This window comes from Lissotriton vulgaris, chromosome 10, assembly GCF_964263255.1.
Source record: "Lissotriton vulgaris chromosome 10, aLisVul1.2, whole genome shotgun sequence".
NCBI classification, from domain to species: Eukaryota; Metazoa; Chordata; class Amphibia; order Caudata; family Salamandridae; genus Lissotriton; species Lissotriton vulgaris.
In genome coordinates this window covers 893,359,126-893,386,336 of record NC_141698.1, presented here as the reverse complement: position 1 = coordinate 893,386,336, position 27,211 = coordinate 893,359,126, and the positions used below count along the sequence as shown (strand labels likewise).

Here is a 27,211-nt window from a genome sequence, read left to right as displayed (position 1 = left end):
ACGAACACATCTCTGGTCACCTGAAAGACCTCCACTGGCTACCCGTCAATAAGAGGATCACTTTCCGACTGCTAACCCACGCACACAAATCACTCTACGACATCGGACCAGAATGCCTCAACTCACGACTGTCCTTCTACACCCCCTCCCGCCAACTACGTTCTTCCAGCCAAGCCCTCGCCACTGTACCTCGCATCAACAAGACAACCATGGGAGGCAGATCCTTCTCATACCTGGCTGCTAAAACATGGAACTCACTCCCCACTTACCTTCGCCTTACCCAGAACCACCTAGCATTCAGAAAGCAACTTAAAACGTGGATATTTTACAAGTAATCCTCTTCCCCTCCCTAAGCGCCTTGAGACCCTCTGGGTATGTAGTGCGCTATATAAATTCTTTGACTTGACTTGACTTGACATGCTAAATATTTTGTTTGCAAATGCTAAATATGTCAGCATTAAGTGCAAAATATCTCATTAAGAGAGAGTCCGCAGTGTGCCACCAGAACTATTGTGACCAAAAACATTCAATAACAATGATAATAATATAATATTAATTGTTTATCCACAGCCTTATGTACCATATTTGTGCATTTTGTTAGAGCTGTAAATTATAGGGTTACATATGCATTCCACAATGCTTTACCAATTAGCACAGTAACTTAAGTAATCTTAAGTATTAGCATGGTGGTATTTGTACACTGAAAAACACTGAGAAGAGACAATAACTCGGATGAGGCTGTATTTCTTATGCTTTTCCTACTTTATTGGAGAACTAGCACAAAGAACAGCAGGATAAAATTAAGTTCACACTGAACAACATGTGTTGTGTGGGTACTTTAATATGAGGATATCTCATGCAAAGAAACGTAGAAAGGAGAGGGTGTGGTTGTCATCATCAGAATCCTTCCACTGGTGCAGAGGTCAGAGACAGTGATCCCCTGGAAAGAGAAAACAGCAGGAAGTACTGAGCAACTCACTGAGGAAAAGTGAAGAGAATAGAAATACAGCATAAAACAATTGTTAAGCTTGCTATTATACCAAAATCTATAAAACAATATGGCTTTCAGTTATTATTAATGGGAGGTTTATGCTATAGCTAGGAAGTGTTTACACCAAAATAATGACTTTCAATCTCGTTTTTTTTACCAAGAGTTTTCTACATACATGCCACAATGTAGTCCATCCTGGAAAATTGTGTAATTGGACTAACTAGCATAATCCTGTAGTCATGGGTTGATTGTTTGGTCCAATTTGCCAATCTATTAGGACATTACACCATTGTTGGTAACCAACAGCACACAGATGCATTTTTAATTACATTCTGCCAGTTTTTTTTCCATTGTGATAAATGCACATTCGTATAAAATAAATACATGGCAGAAAAAAATGATACAAGAGATTTAGTGCAGGAAATGCATTAAGTACTTTATTGAAAAAAGGGGGACTAAATAGTAAACTTTGTTGGAAAATCACCAAAAATTAATTTCCATAGTTTTCCATTATATTTTCAGTGTTTCTTCTGCGTCTCGTGTGTATTGTGAAACTATGTCGTGAAAACTAAAGTTAAGGAATGAGACTCAATAAGAAGGTCACTGAGGTACCTCCCAGAGCTAGTAGGGACACTGGGCACATGTGTCAGGCAATGCCATAGGAAAAATGAGAGCCAGTCAAAGTCAGTAGGAGCCAAGACCAGTTAATATAGTGTGAACATGAGTAATCCAGTTAGGGAAAAGGTACAGATAGTATTTCACTTGGGCCACTGCTTTAGGCAATTAGTGGCTTGGGATCCCTCTGCAATTCCTGAAATGTTGTGGGCTCACCTCTATTGCACTCGTTGTAGCTTGAAGTCACCTGTACTGAGTTCAAAGCACTCCATTACTATCTAGTTGTAAGGTGACATGAATAGGGTATTGTAATGCTCCTTGAGGATGTTCCTGCTGGATAGTTCCTGATCTATAGTCCTGAGGTTTGTGTTCTCCATCCACACATGTCCATAGTGACATTAATTGAGAACATGTATACTAGAAGGGGAACCCATGTGGTGGATAGTTGGAACCAGGCTTGCAGAGGGATAGCTGCCACGTGTGGGCAGTGATAGGTGATGCAAGAGCAGTGACGAGGCTCGCAGACTGGAGTGCTACTTCCCATGCAACATCTTAGCAGCACCCCCCCCCCCTGAAATGTTCTGCAAAATGTCATTGGCTCCTTCCACTCTCCTGGTGTACTAGAAATATGTAGAAACACGGGTAGACTTTATTCAGACGTTTTACAGTGGATTGGCACACTATGACAGTAAATTGAGAAGTTCTTGAGCCAAATGTATGACATTCTGTCAGGTTTTGAATGAAAATAAACAGTTCTGGAGATCACATCAGCCCTAGTATAGACACAATGCAATAAAATAAACTGAAATGTCATGCTAAGCAAAAGGGTGTGGAAGTGTCACACCTCTCTCCTCCATTCTTTAATGTAAAAGCAATCAAACTGGTTGGCGCTAGTGTTGGCCTGCTGTGCAGGCACAGATATTCAGCAGCATCCAAACTGTGCGTCACTTCCAGGGACTAACACTTCACTTCCTTTTAGGAATGTCATCTGCATCTTTTGCCCATATAGAGAACACAGAGTGTTCAAGCCACTGAGAAGAAAATGCGCTTCTAAAGGCATGATGTACCTAACTCCATGTCAAGTTACTCTACTGCAGCACTGTGACTCGCAACATGTGAGCCTTTCAAGCTGCACACCAAAGGTAGAGATGGGATGCAAGCACATGTTAACCACCCCTCAGCAGCAAGGCTCCAGTCCATATTGCTGAAAAGGCTAACTAGTTTTATGAGTGTGAACAGAGTCAATGCGTTTTCCATATGTAAGTCACATCTTTAACTGGGAAAGAACGTTTTTAAATCCATGCACACAAGAGTCATAACATTTGAAACATCTTGTATGTGACGGAGCGGCTCCGTCATGAGCATAGAACGGGTTAAAAAATCAAAAGATTTGCATGGGAATGGATGTAATATGGTATAAATGTTATAATTCTACATCTAAATAATGAACACAATTCAGGATTTCAGTAGTTAGTTACTCAAGTTTCTCTATGAATTTCGGAAATAGGTATTTAAGCATTATATATGGGCCACATACATGGATAAGGTGCCAATGGAAATGCTTTTGAATTACTGTACAAATGAAGGTTATGTATTGCATAAATTATGTATTTTTGTTTTACCTTTTGCAAATTAATGGTGGTTAGGGGCAAAGCCATTTTTTCTAGCAGTGGACCTGGAACCATTCCTTTTGTTGTTAAGTGTTTATCAGGTCAAAAAGTGAATTTCTAGGTGGTAGAGTTACAAAATTTGCCCTAATTTTTGGTTGTGGTTTTAGTCCTTTAGCCTCTTTATTTGGAGGAGAGTTGGTAGTTCCTGGTGATATTACAACAGTTCTTTGATTGCCTTTGGGATAATTGAGGACATTAAGACAACTACCAGGTGGGATCAACACAGTCAGATTTTTGTTTAAGCTAGATATTGTCTTAAGCAATGCCTTGTGTTGGTATCATCTCTCTGTCAGTCACACAGATGGATTGCAAGAGGTGGGATGCAAGGATGATATCATGACAAATGCAGCACATGTTTATATTTGTAACTAAAAGTTGGTGTTACCTGAATTCATTTGCCAAGAAGGCCACCACCAAGAAGACCACCACCGACAAGACCACCAGCGATGCCCTTATATTGAAGACAAAAGTATTATTATTCCAGAGAAGTTCGTTTCCGTAAAAAATTTAATTTGAGAAAAAAACATTATCAGCTGAGGATGAAATCCTTCTAGTTCTCACTGACATTATTTCACAATGAGAAAGCTGAGATCCAAGGGCCATCTTGACCTGGATAAAGTTGTATATTTTTATGATTTGTTCCTCTTAAAAGGTAGACTTTCAGCAAAATAATCATGTAGAAGGGTTTAATTATAGCACACACAAAAACATATTTGTACATTGTTTCTAGGACTTTGAATATTAGGTTTTATAAGTACTCAACCGAACAGAAATGTAATTGGAAGAATCAAAGGATAATGCAGTGGTATAGGGGCTTGTAATTTGTGATTAGGATTTCCTCTAGAGGCACTTATCTCACTGAGATCTTTTGCTGGGACTGGCTAAGTTAGCATGAGTCTCTGAGTAATGATGTTCACAGCAGGTATCCTACTGAACAGATGGTAAAACTGATGTCGGAACACCCTACATCTTATCTCAAATCAAACACTTCTCTACCGTCTTTAATCAGCACTTACAATCTCTGTGGAGAAGAGTTATAGAATGACTGGTCCTGAAGGTTGCACAACCCCACCATATAATACACACCATTTCCTAACAGTGTTATAGAACTGTAATCAGAGATATTGATCATTATTCCTACATTAATGTCGCATATAAACACTTTAGCAAGTGTTCTGCTATCTGAAACATGGGACATGGGCTTGCCATCTTAAGTGTAACTCTAACCTGAACACCAAAGACATTTTCAGTCACCAGGAAGATCTATTTAGGTTATCAAAAGTTATTAGAAGAGAAATGCCTGATATTTTATAGTTTTTGCAATTCAAGACTTTCTTTAGCAAGCAAAGAAGTCCAGAGCTTACTGTACTGGGTACTAATGTTGACAAAGAGTAACTCAATCATGACATTTTAAGTCAGAAGATATTAGTCAGCATAATGTCATCATTGTTATTTAAAGATTATAACTTTTCAAGAAATATGCTCAATTATTTTAGAGTTTTTATGATAGCCAATTTTATTGATTTCTGACATGTAAACGTGTTAGAGAAACAAAAAGGAATTATACTGTCATCGCCAACATTGCCGTAGTTCTCTCTAATTATTATATATTTGAGTTTAAATTCAAATAGTTGACCTGTTATTGATAGCACAACAGGCATATACAGATAATCTAAATGTACATTTCAGACTAGTCTTTCCATTATAATAAGTAATAGAGTCTTTTAAATATCCACTTCTTCTTTGTAAAGATAAAATTAAAATAAATGACAGATAAAATATGCATCAGGCTTTGAAATTGAAAAACTGAGTCTGTGGAGAGAAGCACACTGTAAGACTGTGGGAAGAGTTGAAAACAATAAAGGGAGGGAAAATGAATAGATGAGAGAAATGGAAACTCTGATTGAGAGAAGATGAGACTGGAAAATGGAAGAGGATCCTGGGAGAGGGAACTTGTATGCCAGCTCCAACTTTCCAGACTGTCGTAAATTTGGAAATGTCTCTAGTAAAAGAGGCTGATATTCTAATTAAAAGAAGTCTGTGGTTTATTTCAGGTGACCAAACAACATAAGGGAAAGTTAAAGGACTTACCCCGAGGTTTATATTCCCTGTCAGGTTGTCCTAAAAATGCAATGACATTGTTACTGAATTGATAATAAGAAATTGCACACATAGCATCTTTCTAGATGATCACATTTTAATTGTTGCTTTGATGGAGACTGTATTTACACAAGCTTGTCCTACAGAATCAAATGGATAACTCATTTGTTGAAAAACACGAACTTTGATATTCTGAGTTGTAAATTATTCATTCATTCAATAAACTTTATTTTGGTTAGTTTTAACCATAAAAGTACATACAATATACATTTTCACTTTTCCACAGTTCATTTGTAAGTATAAGAATTAAAATACATCATATGCAATCGGAGGGGAGAAGACAAATTATTAAAACGTTAAAAATTTAAATATTTTTAAAATTCTTTTTTTTAAAAAGTTAAGATAACATTTGTTGATCCAAAATAGTTCTCACGTCTCAGCCAAATAAAAACATAAAGTGCCATATTATTTGAGTGATTTCCTTCAAATAGACCACATAGAAAACAGAAATTTGGTTATAGCAGACACTATCAAGGGATTCGTGTCAGACTTCAAAATCCTAAAGAAGACTTGGTAGTCCCTTATGCCCAAATTATTACATAATTGTATTATCCACTTTCTTCTTATGAGTGAATAGGCTGTACAGAAAAGAATAACATGCAGAGTGGTTTCATTTTCGATTCTGCAGCCGGGGCATAAATGTACTGGACCCCCTGTCCACCTGTCTATCGTAGAGTAAAGGGGCAGCATTCCAAATCTAAACTGTAAATACAGCTTCTTCGCTAAAGTAGGTTGGATTGCATCTATTTGTTGTTCAAAACTGTATATGGACTTATGGCTCAGGAAGGCGCCAGTCAGGCTCATTGATGGTACTGAGCTAATGGTCCTCCCGAGACTAACGTCCTTCACAGCACCGGACAATGTTTTCTTAGAAATAGTTAAGGATGTGACCTCAGGATTTAGCCACAGGTTTTCGTATACAATTTGGGCAAGAGATTGTCTTGCAAAACGTAGCCATGGAATTCTACCTGCTCCTGGGGAGGCTAGGAGCACCTTTAATTCCCTTTTGTAGCTTTCCAGCTCAGGGGTGCTCCACAGCCTCCTCCAATTAAGAAGGGGGCGTGAGGCAATAGCTTTGGCTATAGGCCTAATATTCAGGTCTAGCCTGAGTGGGACTAGAGGAGTGCTTCTGGGCAGAGTTAGAATTTGCCTAATGAAGTTGTTTTCTGTAATGGTTAGGTCGGTTGAAGGAACATGTCCCCAAAGTTCCGCCCCATATAGGGAAGAAGATCTTGCTTGAACTTTGAAGATTTCCAGTGGGGCACTTATAGTTTTATTCGCACAGTTTTTTTAACTTTTAAAATTCCCGCAGTTGTCTGTACTAATTTTAGGTTTGCCCTAGCCATTTGTGCCCCCCACCCCATATTGTCAGTTAGAGTCAACCCTAAATAGTCAAATGTTGGGACTCTTTCTAACGGTCTACCTTCCATCATGGGGTGAGGGCAGTTGGTAGTCAGGTTGTCCTAAAAATGCAATGACATTGTTTCTGCATTGAAAATAAGAAATTGCACACATAGCATCTTTCTAGATGATCTCATTTTATTGTTGCTTTGATGGAGACTGTATTTACACAACCTTGTCTTACAGAATCAAATGGATAACTCATTTGTTGAAAAACACGAACTTTGATATTCTGAGTTGTAAATTATATTCAACAGCTAAAATGGTAAAATATGTATTCATGCAGCATGCACGTTATCCCTAAAAATTACCAATGTACCAAAAGGGGAATATTCTTAGGCTTACCAGAAGTTCTCCAACCTTTAGCAAAACATCGCCCTGGTGAGAAAATAACAAAGTTTGATGACAGTCGGAAAAGCAAAATCACATGATGAGAACATCCACACAGGAGGCACATTCTGATGAACATGTGCAAAATGAATAATTGCAGAAAACATCACTATAGATCACTGAACAATTCATCAATGAGAAAGGGAAATTAAAAGCATACGTACAGAATATCCACTTTCCACATGTAATGCAAAGTCCAAGACATGGGTTGTGAGCATTGTGGGTAGAATTGGTGAAACAATTTTATAGACAACATCAGTACTGAAAAGAAACTTTAAATATAATTGTGACAAGGAAGATGCTGGAGTCCATAACTTAAATGGAAAGTGTTTGCATAAAACTGTTTATTTGTGATGGTTACATTGTGGATGGACTTACAGCAGTGTTCTGCAGAATACCTTAAAAAAACTTGGAATATGTCAGATTAACGTCCATTTCACACTAATCATTTAGCAGGATTTGCTGTGGAGCATATTGGAGAAGCTCCTGTTCAAATTCATGTTTCATTTGGTTGCTTTATTATAACTTTAGCGTTCCAAGATGTCCAAACTTCTTGGAGGCAGTGCGTTGTAACGGTAAAGAATAATAAAATAAGATAAACTTTGCAAAATGGCAGCATTAAGTGCTTAGCATCAGCTCTTGAGGGCACACATCTTGGACTAGTTTTTATTATAAAGATTGTATGAAAAGAAAACAGTCCAAGATTTCTAACTTTGAGTGAACGCGCATTCAAATACATAGGCAGCCGACTCTGCAAATCTGCTAATATTTCATTTTCCAAGGAAAACTCACAAACATAAACAATTGCATTTTAAAAGAATACCCTTAAGCAACACCTCAGTGTATTTGCACCAAGTAACTTTTCACTTCTCAAGGGTAAAATATTTTCCACCTCTAGACAAAATCGTTTTCCTGCATCTTATCAATTTTGTTTTTTTTCCAACCCAGCCTTCCTCCTGAAAATGTTTTACTCGTGTCCTTGAGGATGTGTGCCTGTTTTCAGGAAATTTAGCTGGAAACCTACCAGTAAATTAAACGTTGAAATACACAAAGTTTAACTTGCACTTGTGAATTCTTGCTATCTGCATGTAGATGATCTGGAATGTTGGATGTCCGTAAACAAAACCTTTACTTGATCTGATTACTTCTGCTTGTAAGACAATTAAAAACTGACCAGCAAACCTCACGGTGTGTATTTTAGTCCATGCACGGAGGTAGTTATCTCAATTACTTTGTACTTTACCTCATCAAAACAAATGGCATTTAAATTGGTCTCTGTACTCTCTTATCATATGAAGAATATTTCTTCATATTATATGTCAATTTACAAACTTCTGTAACCACCTCATGAATCTAAATTTACATTGAAATATTGTGATTGTCCACCAAACTTATGTGGCCCTTGTTGTGGCCCTTATTGTAGATACAAATGCAAATGAACAATTGATTGCAAGAATGTAGAACAATGTCATACATTCACTCCAGTATGGAGATCTGGGTCTAAATCGTTTTTTGCTTTCCATGCCTTTCCAATTAAAACCCAGTCATTTGCAAATCAGTATTGACCCTGATTGAGAAAAGTTCAGCCCAAACTGCTTTGCATTGTTCAGCATTCCGTCCATCATTTGTTCTATTTTTGCCCTGATGTGGTACCTGTGCTTACTATTATTAAGATTAAGGGGGATGCCCCAAAACCGGTCCCAGAATGCTTGTTTCCAGTCCCGGGATGACCTGGCTTGGCAGTTCAGGCTAGACTGTTCCTCTGAAGAGCAGGGTCAAGATTTATCTGCATATGGCTGGGTCCAAATGGGGTTGGTGTGGTGAGTAAAAGAGCGAAAGATTAAACCCATATCTTTGTGACTGGGGTTGAATGTTTGCATTGTGCAGGATTTCGTCCATCATTTGTTCCTTTTGCTTCCCTAATTGGGAAGAGTAGGCCCGACTTGGGTCCCATGCTCACTACGCCACTGGATTCAAGCTAGGCTGGCTGATAAGGGGTTATGGCTTGAAACCGGGCCCAGGATGCTTGTTTCCAGTCCATGGAGAACCTGGCTTGTCAGTTCTGGCTAGGCTGTTCCCATGAGGAGAAGGGAGAAGACTGATTTGCATTTGGTTGGGTCCAAACATGGGTGGGGTGGTGAGCAAAAGACTGAAAGATTAAACCCAGATCTTTGTTATTGGGGGTAAATGTTTATATTGTTCAGCATTCCATTCATCATTTGTTCCTAAGTAGGAAGGGTATGCGCACTAAGTGGTTCCAGGTTGCTTTGTTCCAGTTCAGGGAGGATCTGACTTGGCAGTTTGGGCTGGACTGCTCCCAGGAGATCCAAACTGGGGTGGCGGGGTCAGCAAAAGAACAATAGATTAAACACAAGTCTTTATAATTGGGGGGGAATGTTTCATTGTTCAGCATGTCATCCATCATTTCTTCCTTTTGCTTATATTGTAGGCAAAGCGAACTCTCCAAAGACTATATTCTGGTATGTATCCGAAATCCATTCATTATATGCCTAAAGCACGCAAGGCTGGTTAAAGACAGAATACAAGTATTATAGAGTTCTAAGGGAGAAGAATGCATAAAATGCAGTAGATCCTCCCAAGGTCTAGACTGAAATGGTAATTTGACGGCTACAGCTTCCAACTTGAATCTTTTGTCAGTAAGGCCTACTGTCCAAATTGGATCTGACCTAGTGAGCTATTCATTGCTAGGAGGATGAACGTAACTACTCACCTAACATTTTCACAGGCACGGTTCCAATAAACCCTCTTTTGGGAACATATCATTAGCTTGACAACAAAGATAATCTGCAGTCTTAAGGTCAACGCATTTGTCTGATGCATCAGATATTTCTCTTAGACCCTAATACATTGTTTTCTATTAGCTATTAGGTGTGAGGCTTATATATTTGATATTTTGATATGAAGATTTACTTCAGGGCCTGAAATTTACTCTAACCGACATATTACACATAAGGTGGAACTACATTGTATTGATCTTAATTTGGAGGCATATAAAGCCTGATGTGGAAAGGGCACACATCACAAGCGCCTTTTTTTTCTGTTGTACTTGTCAGTGAAATGAGACTTGATGCTGTGATGAATTTCTTGCTAACATATAACCATAGCCCTTGGGCTAAGTCTGCGCTTTAAAAACCTGCTATTCATTCATTGCCTAAGGAACTTTTTAACATCTTTAACTCCCTGGTTGTGCCTACGGCTTCTGACTCCATGGAGCCATCTAAGGAGCTTTGCGACAGTCTTGCTTCCTTTTTCTGCTCCAAGATATCTGATACACATGCCCGGTTGGAGATTTTAAATCGGAATCAGATATCTGATGCCCTGCCTGAAATCTTTCCCATTTATAGCTCCAGCAACATGGCACTTCCTAGTCTATGTGCGTTTCCAAAGCTTACTCCCGAGGTAGTTGAGCACCTATTGGAAAGAGTTAAATCGGGATCGCCCATGGATCCTTGTCCTTTAAAGGTTCTCACATTGGTGAAAGCGGCACTTATCCTGCATTTCACTACGGTCCTAAATTTAGCCATCTCATTGGGCCAGTGACCCTCTGACTTGGAAGGCAGCAGAGATAGGCTACTGTTAAGAAACCCTCTTTAGATCCATCAAATCTAAAAAAAATCTGTCCCATGCGTCCGATGCCGGTTCCAGCCAAGATCCTAGAATCCCATTTGAACTTTCAACTGAGTGCCTACCTGAGGGAGCATGTCATTCTGGATTGCTCACAACATGGATTCAGAAGGTCACATAGCACGGAGACTGCCCTCACTACGGTTCTCGATAATATACAAGTGCAGGTGGATGCAGGACATACCACTCTTTTGATTTTATTGGATCTTACCGCAGCATTCGATATCCTGTCTCCCTTGAGATTGGTGGAGCGTCTCAGGGAGATAGGTGTTGGGGGCTTGGCCTTGGACCTGCTTGCCTCCTTTTTATGGTGAATGGTCTCAAACAGTCAAACCGGGAAGTTTTTATTCGGATGCTGCCCTCCTTGTTTGTGGAGTGCCTCAGGGCTACTCCCTGAGCCCCACTTTGTTTCATATCTATGTGGCCCCACTTGCAACAGTGGTGAAATCATTTGCATTGGAAGTGTTGTCCTATGCGGACAACACCCAAATAATGGTGCTGATCACGCAGAATGTCAATGACTCTGCACAGAATATTAAAACCTACATGCAAGCAGTCTCGTCATGGATGGGTCATAACTATCTAGAATTGAATGGCGAGAAAGGGGAGGTCCATATTTTTGGAGACAGAACAGACATCTGGTCTAGAGAGTGGTGGCCTGACTCCTTGGGCACCTGTCCTACTCCTGTTTCCCATGGTAAAAACTTGGGAGTGGTGGTGGATGACTCCTTATCCTTGAACTTGCAGGTCTCTAGGACAGTGGCCACCTGCTTTGGGCTCATCCGGATTATAAGGAAAATCTCTCAGTTCTCCTTTCATTTGATGCCCTTAAAAGGGTGGTTGTTGCATTAAAATTGTCCAGATTAGATTACTGCAATGCCCTTTATCTAGGTATCAGCAAATGGCCCTTGGGCTAAGTCTGTGCTTCAAAAATCTGCTGTTCATTCTGTTTTCTTCACTGTAGGTACAAAATAGGGCAAAGTCAAATCTATCAACCACTTGAAGTAAACAGCAAGAAAAACAAATAGGTGGATAGTTTATCTGTAATGCATTTTAAGGTGGCTTCCCAGCAGAGACACAAGGGCTGTAGCAGTGTGATCTCTTAGAGTAGTAGGCTTTCAACCAGTCACACAACAATACACAGACCGGAGGAGTATAGACTCTCCATTAAGCATGGGCGAATTTTGCGAATTCGCGATCCGCGAATTTGCGGATTTGCGAATTCCCGATCCGCAAAATTCACGGATTTGTGCGAATTTGCGGATTTTTGTTTTTTGCATGTTCGCTGGGTTTTTTGCGTGTTTGCAGTGTTTTTTGCGTGTTCGCAGGGATTTTTGTGTCTTCGCGAGCCGCTTGCATAGCGAAGTTACCCATGCAGTCGTTTATGGGAGAGGGAGAGAGAGATAGATAGATAGATAGATAGATAGATAGATAGATAGATAGATAGATAGATAGATAGATAGAAAGAGAGAGAAAGAGAGGGAAAGAGAGAGGGAGAGAGAGAACGAGAGAAAGAAAGAGAGGCCGGATCTCTGAAGGGCCAGATTCCTGAGTTGCCCCTACAGAACATACAGCTTTTTATTTTTAGCAAAATGCGTATGAAAATTGTGCTGTAAAGGTCTCTTTTAGTTTAACCCCTCCTGACAACTCAAAATGGGTGTATTTGCCATCCTCTCCCTTCTTCCTGTTTTTTATATCTGTAAGTGCTTCCTGATGAGGTTTAATTCCTTGGAGAGGTGCCTCGTTGCCTACTTGTAACTATTCTCTGACCCTGCTTCAAGGGTCAGAGAATAGTTGCAAGTAGGCAACGAGGCGCCAGGAAGCAATTAGCAGCAGGTGTCCAAGTTGAAGTTAATTTGTTTGTAACCCTTTTGTAAAAGGTTACAAAGAAATTAGGTTCAACTTTTGCACCTGCTGCTGTAACCCTTGCTTGGCTGAAAATTCGTCCACGCTGATTCGCTGATTTTACCGCGATTTCGCGAGATTCGCGGATTGCGAAATCACGGAAAATCCACAAATTCGCCCACGAAACGGATTTTACGCCCACCCTTACTCCCCATCACAAATAAAATAAGTGATGCCCTAGGTGTGTTTTTTGAGGCACGTGACAGGCCAAAGTTCTTTCCAATTAAGGGTAACCACAAGAAAAACTTAAGAAGGGCAACTTACCAGCAATTTACATATCAGATCAAACACAGGTTTCTCGACTTTAAGTTGGATCTAGAAAGTAGCAAAGGGGATCACTGAGATGTGTTTGACAGGATAGCACAATGCATTGCTTTCCAATTAGAAAAAGTAGTTACTTTTTATAATAAGGAAAATCAATGTGACATATTATTTCATTTTGGATATGAGAAAAATAATTTGTAACAAAATATATATGGACAAAAAGGATATATTTTCATTCTCAAGTAATCATTTTAAAATAGTGCATCTGTGAAAAGCAGTTTAATTCTAAGTTTCCAGAATTATTTCCAAAACGAAAATGACAAGACCATCATGTATATTAAAACAATATCAGCATCCCATATCGGGCAGGGTAATGCATAAAGCAAAAGGAAAATGTAAGCTATAAAAAACAGTGTGGTGTATCATTATGTGCCACTGTAAGCATAGCCACAATACCATTCTAAATGCCATCAGAGTGCTGCGGGTGGTGGTGGGAGGTGACAGATGGATGTGGGTAGATAATATGGTTCCTAACCATGCAATAAACAGAATAGAATCAAAAGTTTCATCACAGTTGGGAATCGTTTTTCCAAGCGTGTGTGTATGATAGAAGTGTGTCTGCCTGACTTCCAATATTTGCGATGGTGACCAAACTAAAGCTCAAGCTGAAACACATGGATGATCCTACATGTAGTTAGATGCTGAATCAGAGTGGGGGAAGAGGTCGTAGGGCAAACTCAGAAGGACAGGGCGTAGACTTAGAATATCAATGTAGTTAGATGGAGGGAGGTGCTCAAAAACTGCACTTGCTTAAAGGAGTATCATCAACAAAGACAAATTATATCATGTGAAAATTCTGCCAGTGGGGCCAGTTAAAAAATACTCAATAGTTGAACAACAGTCATGAGAAATCGAATGATGCATTTCTTCACGGTCTGTTTCTTATAGTTCTGATCATGGTTGATTCCTATCGTTTGATAAGCCTGTGCACCTGTCGCCTGACAGGTATATGAACATCACTAGAGAGGAACTTTTGCTTCACCCACATGTTGGGAGACAAGAGTACATGTTTAGATTGTGTAGAATATATGTGATTTCACAAAAAAGTGCTTGTCCTCTACACAGCTGTGATCAGTTTAATTATTCAGCTGCTTGAGCTTGAACTTTCAGGATCACATGCATGACAACATAATGCTATTAAAGTATCTTAGATGACTACATAATTTATGTTGCTTTTCTCTGGCAGCAGCACAGTTGGGAGGAGGGCAGTCATCAACCTACAAGGATGTTTAGGTATTAATTGAAATCTCACCTGACCTTTTAACCTACACAAATGTTACTTTACAGTTCTTTGCTTCAACAAAAATACATATCCATTCTATTGTCTTGTAGTGTTTCCCATCACTATACAATATTCCTTTAAAGCCAGACCTACTAGTATTACCATTGTTTGTTTTTCTATTTTCCTTGGTCGACTTGGGTCCCTATAAAGCCTGAAACTGGTTTCATTGTTAGCCTCCAGAAATTACAAAATGAACAGGCATTGTAAAAGTAAATAGGTTTGGTGCTGGCTTTCAACCTTTGCTACTGTTTGTGAATAACATTTTTAATACTGTAAAACTTGAATGCATTTTTTGTATCCAATTTTCATGTTAGTGAACATTGTGCAAGATCAGACTGTCATCACTCACGGAGAGATAAGCCTATGGCAAAAGTGAGCTGACTCTGTGCACTATGCTGTATGCTGTGCTGGGGGAACAAAAATGCGAATGACACACTGACTGACCAATGGATGAAGAGAGCAAGCTTAAACAGTCTGTGAGTAAGTATTACATATATGTAATTTTAATAAAATCAAAGGTATAGGCCTGATTAAAAAAATTATGAAGCACAGTATTGTCCATGGAACCATCTATGTTAGAGTCCCTTACAAGTATTGTTCCAGCAATTTTTTTCATGACATAGCAGATTGCCCGTTGCTGCTCGTACAATGAATGTATGGTGTACCACCCTCTGAGAATATACTGCTGCCTCAGTGGGACCTTTTATAAAGGGCAAAAAAACAGTAGACCATGACTCTGCCATAGTTATAATGTCTAAAAGCAAATGAATCCCACCCCTAGCATATCTGTTAGCAATGACTTTGCCTCTGTGTTCCTCCGCCTGTGGAATCAAAACTGTGCAGAAAATCATCTGCAAACTTTGTGTACTAGGCTATGATTTAGAAGGATAAAACATGGTGAAGAGTGCTAATATGAGGAACCCCACTGTACCAAACGTTTGAGGCACATCTGTAATCTTCCAACAAATTGGAGGAGCATATGGTTCACATTAGGAACTCTGGGCCAACTAATGAGCCATTGCTAGTATTGATAAAATGCAGCAAGGTTAATGTAGTGGCTGCAGCCTCTTTGATCTTGGACCCTCTACCCTAATGTCCAAGCGTAGCCACTGTGAGAAATCGCATTGTAGGTAGAGTGGGGTGTAAATCCTGCTCAAGGAACAGGCCCAAACCCTGTCAGGATGAACCACCAAAGTCTCTAAATTAATCTGTGCTTAACACTCTGGAAGCTTGGCCCAAAGCAGTCAGGGGATTTTAGAGGCAATGTGTAATTATGTATTCAGCTCACAACCATTAATAAAGTGAAAGTACAACACAAGAAAAATTCCACATGAATTTAGATAAATAGAGTACATTTTAATAAACTATGTGTCACCAAAATCACCATAATCCAATCAGTAGTAGCAGAGATATGAATTTTTAAAGTTGTAGTGAAAACGAGTGCTTAACATATCAAAGCACCAACCGCAGACATCTAATTGTGCAAGATCTGATCAAAGGGAGAGGATCTGGTCTGACGGCTGGAGCTGCAAACTTTGGAGCTCGGAAACCATGATTTGAGCTTCGGGGTCGCATCCACATCCTGTGGTTCTGAGCAAATCGCTTAATCTCCCCGTGCGTACCCAAAAAAAAAATTGGAATGTGTCCTTGAGTAACGTAACCAGTACTCATGTAAAGCGCTTCAATACCTTCAGGTCGAGTTTGCTCTATATAAATCTACAAAAAAGAAAAGTAAAAATATATTTGGTGACAGGAATGGGGCATGAGTTGGATCCAAATAGTGGATTGGGCCCGGTTACCTTTGCATTTAGAAGAAATTTCCGCAAAAAGTCTCTGAGATTGTAGCAGTTCAGATGGACCAGGCATGAGGCAGTGTCCGAGGAGGAGGCATTGTTTATGAGAGCCAATGGATGAAGTCTCAGTTAAGATTGACATTTTCGGGCTTAGTCTCTTTTTGGAATTTGAAATTGTACAGCTGTTAAGGCTTTAAGCTATAGCCAAGGACAGCTCCACCAGGCCGGGTACCCTCTCTGGTAAGGACAGCTGAACAAGATTTGCTGCTACATAGAATAACAGTTTCAAACAGAAAATGTGACCACTTTTTAGTTTAATTATGGTCTGATCCTTAAATGGGAGAAACAAAAATGTGAAGGGTGGAATGTTGAATTAACATCAACCACTGGTTGTAATGCAGGGCCTCACTCAGTACAATATTTTGTAGCTCACTGTGACACTCTAGACATAAGGGACCCTTTGAAGATCAGAATTAGCCTGTTGCATGGTCCTTCATAGGGAGAACTTGTCAATAGATGCAGAATACCCTGCATAGTTAAACCTTGTTTGTTAAAGTAGAACAAAGTTGCAGCGATCAGCCCTTGCTGGGAAATTAGTGTAGGCTTACTGAAACCTCTTCAGCTGAGGATTTCTGGCTCATAAGAGTACTTTTTTCCCCAGATGTGTAACTCATTAAAAAACAATAATGTGGTGTATTTATTTTTGGGGATTAGTGAAACACAACATGTGAGAAGTTGGCCTGGTATATAATGCTCACTAGTTCTAGTGATCACTTTGTACCATGCCAAGCAACCCTTATGATGATGGTTGTAATTCAACCTTGTAGACCAGTTATCCTAGTGGTAACGTGGACAAAGCAGTCTTAGGCTAAACTCTGAAAGGCATGTGAAGCCAGCTGTTATACCATACACAACCCCCTTGAATACCAAATGAAAGGGACACCACACAGATATATATTGAAAATATATATTGATTTATTAACTATAAAATCCCCTGGACTCTTTATGAGCACAGAAGCACAAGCGTAAAATCACAAGACAGTTTAAAATACACAAAAGTTGCACAATATGGATGAGCCCTAGGGGCCACCTAAACCATATACTAAATAAGTGGTATAAGAGATACCAGGAGGAAAGTGAAGAGGCCTAGGGCCTTGGGAATCGCTGGAGCTATTCGAGACTGGAGTTAACTAAGTCGGGAAAGGCCCACGGGACTCGGGTGCAGTGTCCAAAGTGCACGCACTTCTCAATACAAAGTCTATGGTGCGTAAAAAGCACAAAGTTAGAAAGTTAGGAACCTTCCGAGTGACCTACGGAGTTGAAACTTAAAACACAGGCCCTTGGGATGTGTACCAGTGCAGGAGCACCGGCGGAGCTGAGTTACCTCACCCACAGGAAGCGGGTGCACAGGGTCGAAGATGTGTCGGGTTTCGTCACGCTGGTCGATGGTGCTTGGAGCAGGAGATGCTGCAGGCGGCTCGATGAGAAGAGTTCCGGTGGATCCAAGGGTGGATCTGAAGATGTGAAGACCTGAAAGCAGAGGGGACAGTGTTCAAAGTCACTAGCCAGTGACTGCCGTGGAACCAGAGTGGAACCAGGTGATGTCGGGTGCAAACAGGCGTTGTCGGGTAGCTTCTTTCTGCAGCCACGTGGATACCCGGGGTCGAGGACGTCCAGGAGTCGGTCACGAGCTGTCCCACGTAGGCTTCTCGCTGTTGGCGGTGTCGGCGACCTGATCGGAGCAAACAGGCCTTGGCAAATGCAAGCCACGCAGAAGTTGAAAGATGCTGTTCACTCGGACCAGCAAGGTCAGAGCGGGTGCTCCTTTTCACAGGAGCTTGGGTAGGTCTGGAGCAACCAGACCTGCTGTTTAAATCTTCGGGTTCGTCGCCAAGATGGCCGCTGGCCGCGTGGCTAGTGGCCGGGATGGCGCGTCGAGTGGCACAGTGCAAAAGGGCCCCACGCAGATCGTGGAGATGCTGGGGGGCTGATCTTCGGTGCAAGGGCTGCTCGGTGGTGGGGGTTCTCAGTCCCCAAAGCACAACGTCGAGGATGCCTCAGAAGCTGCGCAGTCAGCTTTACGAGTGTCTTCCAAGAGGTCCGGTCCCACGTCACTCGGTGCCTCCACGGGTCCCTTCTTTGCTGGGACTGTGGATCGGGCTCTGAGAGGTCTGGGAATCTGGTTCTTGTCGGGCTCTGGGCTCGGGCTCCGGCGGGAGGCGGCGGCAAAGCAGACGTCGAGTTGCTGGTTGGTACCTGTGTTCACAGGGTGGTCACTCCTTGGCCACAAGGGAGATTCTTCTTCAGTCTTCTGTGCAGCAGAATGTCGAAGTCCAGTCTTCTTCTTAGTTTAAGTTGATTTCGGGATGATCTGCTGTGCAATGGCACTGCTCCCCCTCTTATTCCAATCTAGGGGGTGGATCACCTACTAGGTCCCTCCTCTGGGAGGAACCAGGAAGGGGGGCGGTTACACCCCCTTTCCTTTGTCCAGCTCCGCGCCAGGACTGGGGCTGGAAGGCCCCAGAACCGGTTTGGGCTGGCCTATGCACGGGGACACCTTGTGTGCCCCGGGCATGTCTGATTCTTTTCAGCCCTGTCCTACCTAATACACAAAATCCTGTCTGGGGTGGTGCTCGCACCTCCCAAGGCAGGAAACCCTTTGTCCAGGCCACCATCTGCCGAGTTTCGGTCAGCAGCAGGAGGCCAGACTTGTGTCTGTGGTGGCAGCGTCCATTTTGTGGAGCTGAGGCTCTGTTTAACTTTAACCGGGGTTAAGGCTACACACATGTCGTGTCCCTCTAGAAGGGTGGAATGCTATCCCCGTCGCCAGAACTGGCGAGGGGATAGTATTCCAATTCGTATGACACCTTACTCGACATGTTTTGATAAAGCCAAACCAAAGATAGCATTTAACCGCGAGGATTATAATGCACTTAAGAGTATATGGTATGGCAATATCCCGGAACAGCTTAGGGAGTGGTTCCCGACAGCTGCAGACAGGCTCAGCTCATGCTAGAGCACCATCTCACATATTTCCAAGCACCCTGCCTCCAGGATTGATGAGGCCTTCCATAGGAGTGGCTGATAGGAACATATGTGTCCAGTTTAGGGTTAGGCACAGGCATACTGTACCTAAGTAAGAGGTGGTTACACCGACTTACCCCAGCTGAGTGTTCAGCCAGTTGTGTCAAAGATGGAGGCCAGGCCAGGGGTGGCACAATACGTGCTGCAGCCCCTGGTAGGCCTTGGATACACCTATGCCCTGGGCACCTAGGGTGCACTATTACAGGGGCTCATAAGGTGAACCAGTTCCAATTCGTAATGCACCTAGAGTGCATTGGCATCAATTTAGAGAGAGAACAGCAGGCTGTGGGTCTGATTAGCAGGCCCACAGCCACATTAAGTCAGAAACCAGTGAAGCAAAAAGCAAAAATTTGGGGTGACCATAGGATAGCAGACCCTACTCTCCTACATAACCCCCCCCCAAACGCAGGGACATTAGACTAACCTTGACCAGTTGTGTCTTCATGTTCTAAGTGGAAGTACCTGGAGAGACCATCTGCGTTGCCATGGTCAGTCCCTGGGCGGTGCTCCACTGTAAAGTCCATCCCCTGTAGGGAAATGGACCACCTGAGTAGTTTGGGGTTTTCACCCTTCATCTGATTAAGCCATAGGAGGGGCTTATGGTCGGTCTGAATCTTGAAGTGAGTGCCAAATAAGTATGGTCTCAACTTCTTCAGGGCCCACACCACAGCAAAGGCCTCCCTCTCTATAGCTGACCAACGTTTCTCTCTGGGGGTCAGCCTTCTGCTAATGAAAGCAATGGGCTGGTCCTGGCCATCTACATTAAGCTGTGAAAGCACTGCTCCCACTCCCAACTCAGAAGCATCTGTTTGGACAATGAACTCTCTTGAGTAGTCAGGACTCTTCAGGATAGGTGCAGAGCACATGGCCTTCTTCAGGTCATCAAATGCCTTTTGACAGATTTCTGTCCACTGAACCTTTTTGGGCATCTTCTTGGATGTCAGATCATTAAGAGGAGTCACAATGGACCCATAGTTCTTAACAACCTTCCTGTAGTACCCAGTCAGGCCCAAGAAAGCTCTGACCTGAGTCTGGGTAGTTGGAGGGGACCAGTCCTTGATGGTCTGGATCTTACTCTCCAGTGGTTGAACTTGGCCTCCACCTACAAGGTGGCCCAGGTATACAACCTTGCTCTGCCCTATCTGGCACTTTGTTGCCTTGATAGTGAGGCCTGCCTTCTGCAGAGCCTCAAGCACTTCCTTCAGGTGGATCAGGTGATCCTCCCAGGTGGAGCTAAAGACAGCAATATCGTCCAGATAAGCTGCACAAAAGTCATCCAACCCAGTGAGGACTTGGTTCACCAACCTTTGGAAGGTGGCAGGTGCATTTTTCAAACCAAAGGGCATCACCACAAACTGATAATGCCCACTAGGGGTAGAAAATGCTGTCTTGGCTTTAGACTCCTCAGCTAACCTGATTTGCCAGTAGCCAGCTGTCAAGTCAAATGTGCTCAAATATTTGGCAGAAGCCAACTTGTCAATGAGCTCATCTGCCCTTGGAATAGGGTGTGCATCTGTCCTGGTGACAGCATTGAGTCCTCTGTAATCCACACAGAACCTCATCTCTCTCTTGCCATCTTTGGTGTGAGGTTTGGGGACCAGAACCACTGGGCTAGCCCAGGGGCTCTCTGAAGGCTCAATGACACCTAATTCCAGCATCTTTTGCACCTCAGTCTTTATACAGTCCCTGACGTGGTCAGGTTGCCTGTAAATTTTGCTCTTTACAGGAAGACTGTCACCAGTGTCCACCACATGTGTACACCAGTTAGTCTGACTGGGTGTCAATGAGAACATATGCCTGTATGCCTGTAGAACTTGTCTGCAGTCATGTTGCTGATGTTCAGTGAGGCTGCCACCTAAGGCCACACCATCAACTGAGCCATCCTCAGGGTTCTGAGTGAGCAGGTCTGGGAGAGGGTCACTCTCTTCCTCCTGTCCCTCATCTGTAGCCATGAGCAAGCCCATGTCTGCCCTGCTGACATATGCCTTCAATCTGTTCACATGGAGCACCCTGTGGGGGCTCCTGGGAGTTCCTAGGTCCACCAAGTAGGTAACCTCTCCCTTCTTTTCCAGAATTGTATGGGGTCCAGACCATTTGTCTTGGAGTGCTGCTGGGGCCACTGGCTCCAACACCCATACCTTCTGTCCAGGCTGAAATTCAACAAGGACAGCCTTTTGGTCATGCCAAGCTTTTTGTAATTCTTGGCTAGCCTCAAGGTTTTTGGATGCCTTTTCCATGTACTCTGCCATCCTGGAGCGGAGACCAAGTACATAGTCCACTATGTCCTGTTTAGGCTTTTTGAGAGGTAACTCCCATCCTTCCTTCACAAGACACAGGGGTCCTCTTACAGGGTGCCCAAACAACAATTCAAAGGGGCTGAAGCCAACCCCCTTTTGAGGGACCTCTCTGTAAGCGAACAAAAGGCAGGGCAGAAGGATGTCCCATCTTCGCCTGAGCTTTTCAGGTAATCCTTTAATCATGCCCTTTAGGGTCTTGTTAAATCTCTCAACAAGCCCATTGCATTGTGGGTGATAAGGAGTGGTGAATTTGTAGTTTACACCACATTCCTTCCACATAGCTGTCAAATATCCAGACATGAAGTTGGTACCTCTATCTGATATTACCTCCTTAGGAAACCCCACTCTGGAGAAAACTCCAAGTAAGGCCCTGGCCACAACAGGAGCTGTTGTGGTCCTAAGGGGAATTGCCTCTGGGTACCTGGTGGCATGATCCACTACCACCAGTATGAATCTGTGCCCAGATGCTGTAGGGGGATCCATTGGACCAACAATATCAATCCCCACTCTCTCAAAGGGAACCCCCACCACAGGTAGTGGTATCAGGGGGGCCTTTGTTGTTCCACCTGCTTTACCACTGGCTTGGCAGGTTTCACAGGAGCGACAAAACTCCTTGGTGTCTTCAGACATGTGAGGCCAGTGAAAGTGAGGGACAAGCCTGTCCCAAGTCTTGTTCTGGCCTAGGTGTCCTGCTAAAGGAATATCATGGGCCAAGGTGAGTAGGAAGCCCCTAAATTGCAGAGGTATAACCAACCTCCTGGTAGCACCAGGCTTGGGGTCTCTAGCCTCTGAATAAAGGAGTCCATCGTCCCAATATACTTTATGGGCACCTTGAGCATTCCCAGCAGCCTCAGCAGCAGCCTGCTGTCTGAGGGGTTCAAGAGAAGGACAGGTTAACTGAGCCTGCCCCAAGTCTGCCCTAGAAGGTCCCCCTGTCCCCAGAAACTCAACCTGATCAGGTTCAAGTTCTTCAGGGACAGTTCCTTCAGGGGTCTCTAGATCAGTTTCCTGTGAAGCCTGATCCTCACTTGTAGGCAGTTGGGAAGGCACAGCCTTAACCCTCCTGTTCTTCTTCTTGGGAGGTACTTGGTCCATTGTTCCAGGATCCAAGACCTGAGGTTCAGAGAGGCACTTTTTGGCCTGTGACCTGGTCACAGCAAGGACATGTGATGATATCCCTAACATCTCTGCATGAGTCCTGTACTCAACTTCTGACCATAGAGAGTTCTCCAGGTCATTGCCCAACAAACATTCTACTGGGAGATCAGCACTAACCACAACTTTCTTTAGGCCAGTTACCCCTCCCCAGGAAAAGTTAACAAGTGCCACACTATGTGTAGTAGTGACATTGCTGGCATTGGTCACCAGGTAATCATCGCCTGGCATGTATTGTCCAGGGTCCACAAAGTTAGGTGTCACCATAGTGACACTGGCACATGTGTCCCTGTAAGCTTGAGCCACTTTGTTGTTAATCAAAGGTGTCTGTCTGTATTTGCCCAGGTTACTGGGACTTATGTCAGGGGTCAAATCTATGTCCCCTTCACAAACCAGAACAGCCTGTGTAAGGGTTCTGACTAGGTCAGAATCTCCTTCAGTTCCCAAAGTGATTCCCACTAAACCCTTGGCTTGAGGACCAACACTGCTAACTGTACTAGTGGGTGCAGGTGCCTTAGGGGCTGCAGTGTTGGGGGCTCCACCCTTTTTACACTCACTTGTCCAGTGAGAGGTGTTCTTACAAGTTTTACACCAGGGTTTCTTCTGACCTTCTTTCTTCTTCTTCTTGGAAGTTTGGGACCCACCCTCTGTCTCAGTTTGGGGCCCTGTTGAAGACTTCTGGTCTTTAGCTTTCTGCTCCCCACCCTTCTGGTCTGTTTTCTTCTGGTCACCACCCTGGTTCTGGTTCTGGTTCTTTTGCTTAACTCTGGTTCTTACCCATTTATCTGCCCTCTTTCCCAATGCTTGGGGAGAGGTCAAATCTGAGTCAACCAAATGTTGATGCAACTGCTGGTTCTGACAATTATTTAAAATTTGTTCTCTCATCAGCAAATTGTACAATCCTTCATAGTCTGTAACCTTGCTTCCCAGCAACCATCCCTCCAGAGCCTTAGTGGCACACTCAACAAATTCAGACCAGTCCTGAGTCTGTGTCTTCTGGGTATCTCTGAACATTAACCTGTACTGTTCAGTGGTTAAGCCTAACCCATCAATCAGAGCACTCTTCAGGACCAGGTAGTTTCTAGAATCCCCATCACTAACTGTGAGGAGTCTGTCTCGGCCTCTACCTTCAAAGGAGAGCCACAAGATTGCTGCCCACTGCTCCTGAGGGATCTGCTGTACTCTGCAGGCTCTCTCCATTGCAGTGATCCATTTATGGATGTCATCCCCAGCTTTGTAGGGGGGCACAATCTTACTCAGGTTTCTATTATCAAAAGACCTGTCTTTATCCTTGTGGATATTGCTGCCACCAGTGGGTTCTATTACCCCACTCTCTCTAGGCTGTCTTGCTCTAGCAAGTTTCTCCTTAGCCAGGGCAACCTCTAACTCTTGCCTCTGGATCCTAAGCTCAGCCTCTCTCATCTTGGCCTCATGTTCCCTTCTCTGAGGGCTAGTCATCTCCTTTCTGGAGTGACCATGAGAGCCTCTAGAGACATGGGAGGTGTTGGATTCACCTGAGTGATGCCTTCTCCTCCTATGGCCCTGGTTAAGTCCACCTGGGGGTCTGAATGGGTTGTTACCTGATTCATTCCCAAGTTGACTTAAGTTAGCCTGGTTCAGTCTACTGACCAGCACCTGACTATCTCTGTCATCATCTGACTCACTGCTTTCCACCTCCTCCTCCTCTTCTTCTTCTTCCTCTTCATCTACCTGAGGAGCTCCAGTGGTGGAGGCTTCCTCATCTACTAGGATGATAGGGGTAGGGGTGTCTACAGTGTCATCCTCTGAAGGATGGCCTCCTTCAGCATTCCCTGTGGGGTTTGCTTTAGAGGTCTTTAGAGCCTCAGACTGATCCAAGAGCTCTCTTAGGTGGTCTGTAGTAGGGGTAGGCCCTGTCTTCAGACCCCTTAAGACACAAAGCTGTCTTAATTCCTTAAAAGGAAAAATAGCAAACTGGGATGGTGCCCTTGGAGGGTCACTCTCAACAGGAGTAAGTCCACTGGACCCCTCTGTTCCAGACATTGCTCTAGTGTGGGTGGATGTGTTGCAATCTACCTACACTGGTGTTTTCCTACTAAACCTATCTAGTAGTTGTAGCTAGGGTGTGCTACTCCCTTTGCTCTACAACAACTAAGTTCAGTAGAACTTAAGTATACTAGTCTTGTTTTATATGTACCTAGCAGGTACCTGTATGATCTTTCAAATGATAATCTCAAAGATTGTAATGGTAAAACAACAGCAAGCTCAGATCCCAATCCGCTGCTCACCAATGTGAGAAGTTGGCCTGGTATATAATGCTCACTAGTTCTAGTGATCACTTTGTACCATGCCAAGCAACCCTTATGATGATGGTTGTAATTCAACCTTGTAGACCAGTTATCCTAGTGGTAACGTGGACAAAGCAGTCTTAGGCTAAACTCTGAAAGGCATGTGAAGCCAGCTGTTATACCATACACAACCCCCTTGAATACCAAATGAAAGGGACACCACACAGATATATATTGAAAATATATATTGATTTATTAACTATAAAATCCCCTGGACTCTTTATGAGCACAGAAGCACAAGCGTAAAATCACAAGACAGTTTAAAATACACAAAAGTTGCACAATATGGATGAGCCCTAGGGGCCACCTAAACCATATACTAAATAAGTGGTATAAGAGATACCAGGAGGAAAGTGAAGAGGCCTAGGGCCTTGGGAATCGCTGGAGCTATTCGAGACTGGAGTTAACTAAGTCGGGAAAGGCCCACGGGACTCGGGTGCAGTGTCCAAAGTGCACGCACTTCTCAATACAAAGTCTATGGTGCGTAAAAAGCACAAAGTTAGAAAGTTAGGAACCTTCCGAGTGACCTACGGAGTTGAAACTTAAAACACAGGCCCTTGGGATGTGTACCAGTGCAGGAGCACCGGCGGAGCTGAGTTACCTCACCCACAGGAAGCGGGTGCACAGGGTCGAAGATGTGTCGGGTTTCGTCACGCTGGTCGATGGTGCTTGGAGCAGGAGATGCTGCAGGCGGCTCGATGAGAAGAGTTCCGGTGGATCCAAGGGTGGATCTGAAGATGTGAAGACCTGAAAGCAGAGGGGACAGTGTTCAAAGTCACTAGCCAGTGACTGCCGTGGAACCAGAGTGGAACCAGGTGATGTCGGGTGCAAACAGGCGTTGTCGGGTAGCTTCTTTCTGCAGCCACGTGGATACCCGGGGTCGAGGACGTCCAGGAGTCGGTCACGAGCTGTCCCACGTAGGCTTCTCGCTGTTGGCGGTGTCGGCGACCTGATCGGAGCAAACAGGCCTTGGCAAATGCAAGCCACGCAGAAGTTGAAAGATGCTGTTCACTCGGACCAGCAAGGTCAGAGCGGGTGCTCCTTTTCACAGGAGCTTGGGTAGGTCTGGAGCAACCAGACCTGCTGTTTAAATCTTCGGGTTCGTCGCCAAGATGGCCGCTGGCCGCGTGGCTAGTGGCCGGGATGGCGCGTCGAGTGGCACAGTGCAAAAGGGCCCCACGCAGATCGTGGAGATGCTGGGGGGCTGATCTTCGGTGCAAGGGCTGCTCGGTGGTGGGGGTTCTCAGTCCCCAAAGCACAACGTCGAGGATGCCTCAGAAGCTGCGCAGTCAGCTTTACGAGTGTCTTCCAAGAGGTCCGGTCCCACGTCACTCGGTGCCTCCACGGGTCCCTTCTTTGCTGGGACTGTGGATCGGGCTCTGAGAGGTCTGGGAATCTGGTTCTTGTCGGGCTCTGGGCTCGGGCTCCGGCGGGAGGCGGCGGCAAAGCAGACGTCGAGTTGCTGGTTGGTACCTGTGTTCACAGGGTGGTCACTCCTTGGCCACAAGGGAGATTCTTCTTCAGTCTTCTGTGCAGCAGAATGTCGAAGTCCAGTCTTCTTCTTAGTTTAAGTTGATTTCGGGATGATCTGCTGTGCAATGGCACTGCTCCCCCTCTTATTCCAATCTAGGGGGTGGATCACCTACTAGGTCCCTCCTCTGGGAGGAACCAGGAAGGGGGGCGGTTACACCCCCTTTCCTTTGTCCAGCTCCGCGCCAGGACTGGGGCTGGAAGGCCCCAGAACCGGTTTGGGCTGGCCTATGCACGGGGACACCTTGTGTGCCCCGGGCATGTCTGATTCTTTTCAGCCCTGTCCTACCTAATACACAAAATCCTGTCTGGGGTGGTGCTCGCACCTCCCAAGGCAGGAAACCCTTTGTCCAGGCCACCATCTGCCGAGTTTCGGTCAGCAGCAGGAGGCCAGACTTGTGTCTGTGGTGGCAGCGTCCATTTTGTGGAGCTGAGGCTCTGTTTAACTTTAACCGGGGTTAAGGCTACACACATGTCGTGTCCCTCTAGAAGGGTGGAATGCTATCCCCGTCGCCAGAACTGGCGAGGGGATAGTATTCCAATTCGTATGACACCTTACTCGACATGTTTTGATAAAGCCAAACCAAAGATAGCATTTAACCGCGAGGATTATAATGCACTTAAGAGTATATGGTATGGCAA

The 27,211-nt window shown here is 43.8% G+C and overlaps 1 protein-coding gene and 1 long non-coding RNA gene across 2 annotated transcripts in view; both read right to left on the bottom strand.

Annotated features, from left to right (window-relative positions):
* Positions 1–878: 878 nt before the first annotated feature.
* LOC147688963 (uncharacterized) lies at positions 879–13,093 on the bottom strand. Its single transcript, XR_015300573.1, has 5 exons — positions 13,042–13,093; positions 7,183–7,215; positions 5,368–5,397; positions 3,662–3,727; positions 879–940 (listed from the first exon to the last, which is right to left on the bottom strand). It is a non-coding gene; the product is annotated as an uncharacterized LOC147688963 (long non-coding RNA).
* Positions 13,094–13,913: 820 nt separating this feature from the next.
* Positions 13,914–27,211, bottom strand: part of LOC147688962 (ranaspumin-like) — a 30,275-nt gene continuing 16,977 nt past the window's right edge. Inside the window, exon 7 of the mRNA XM_086939847.1 lies at positions 13,914–14,039. Coding sequence (XP_086795973.1) covers positions 13,914–14,039 — 126 coding nt within the window. The remainder of the gene's footprint in view (positions 14,040–27,211) is intronic.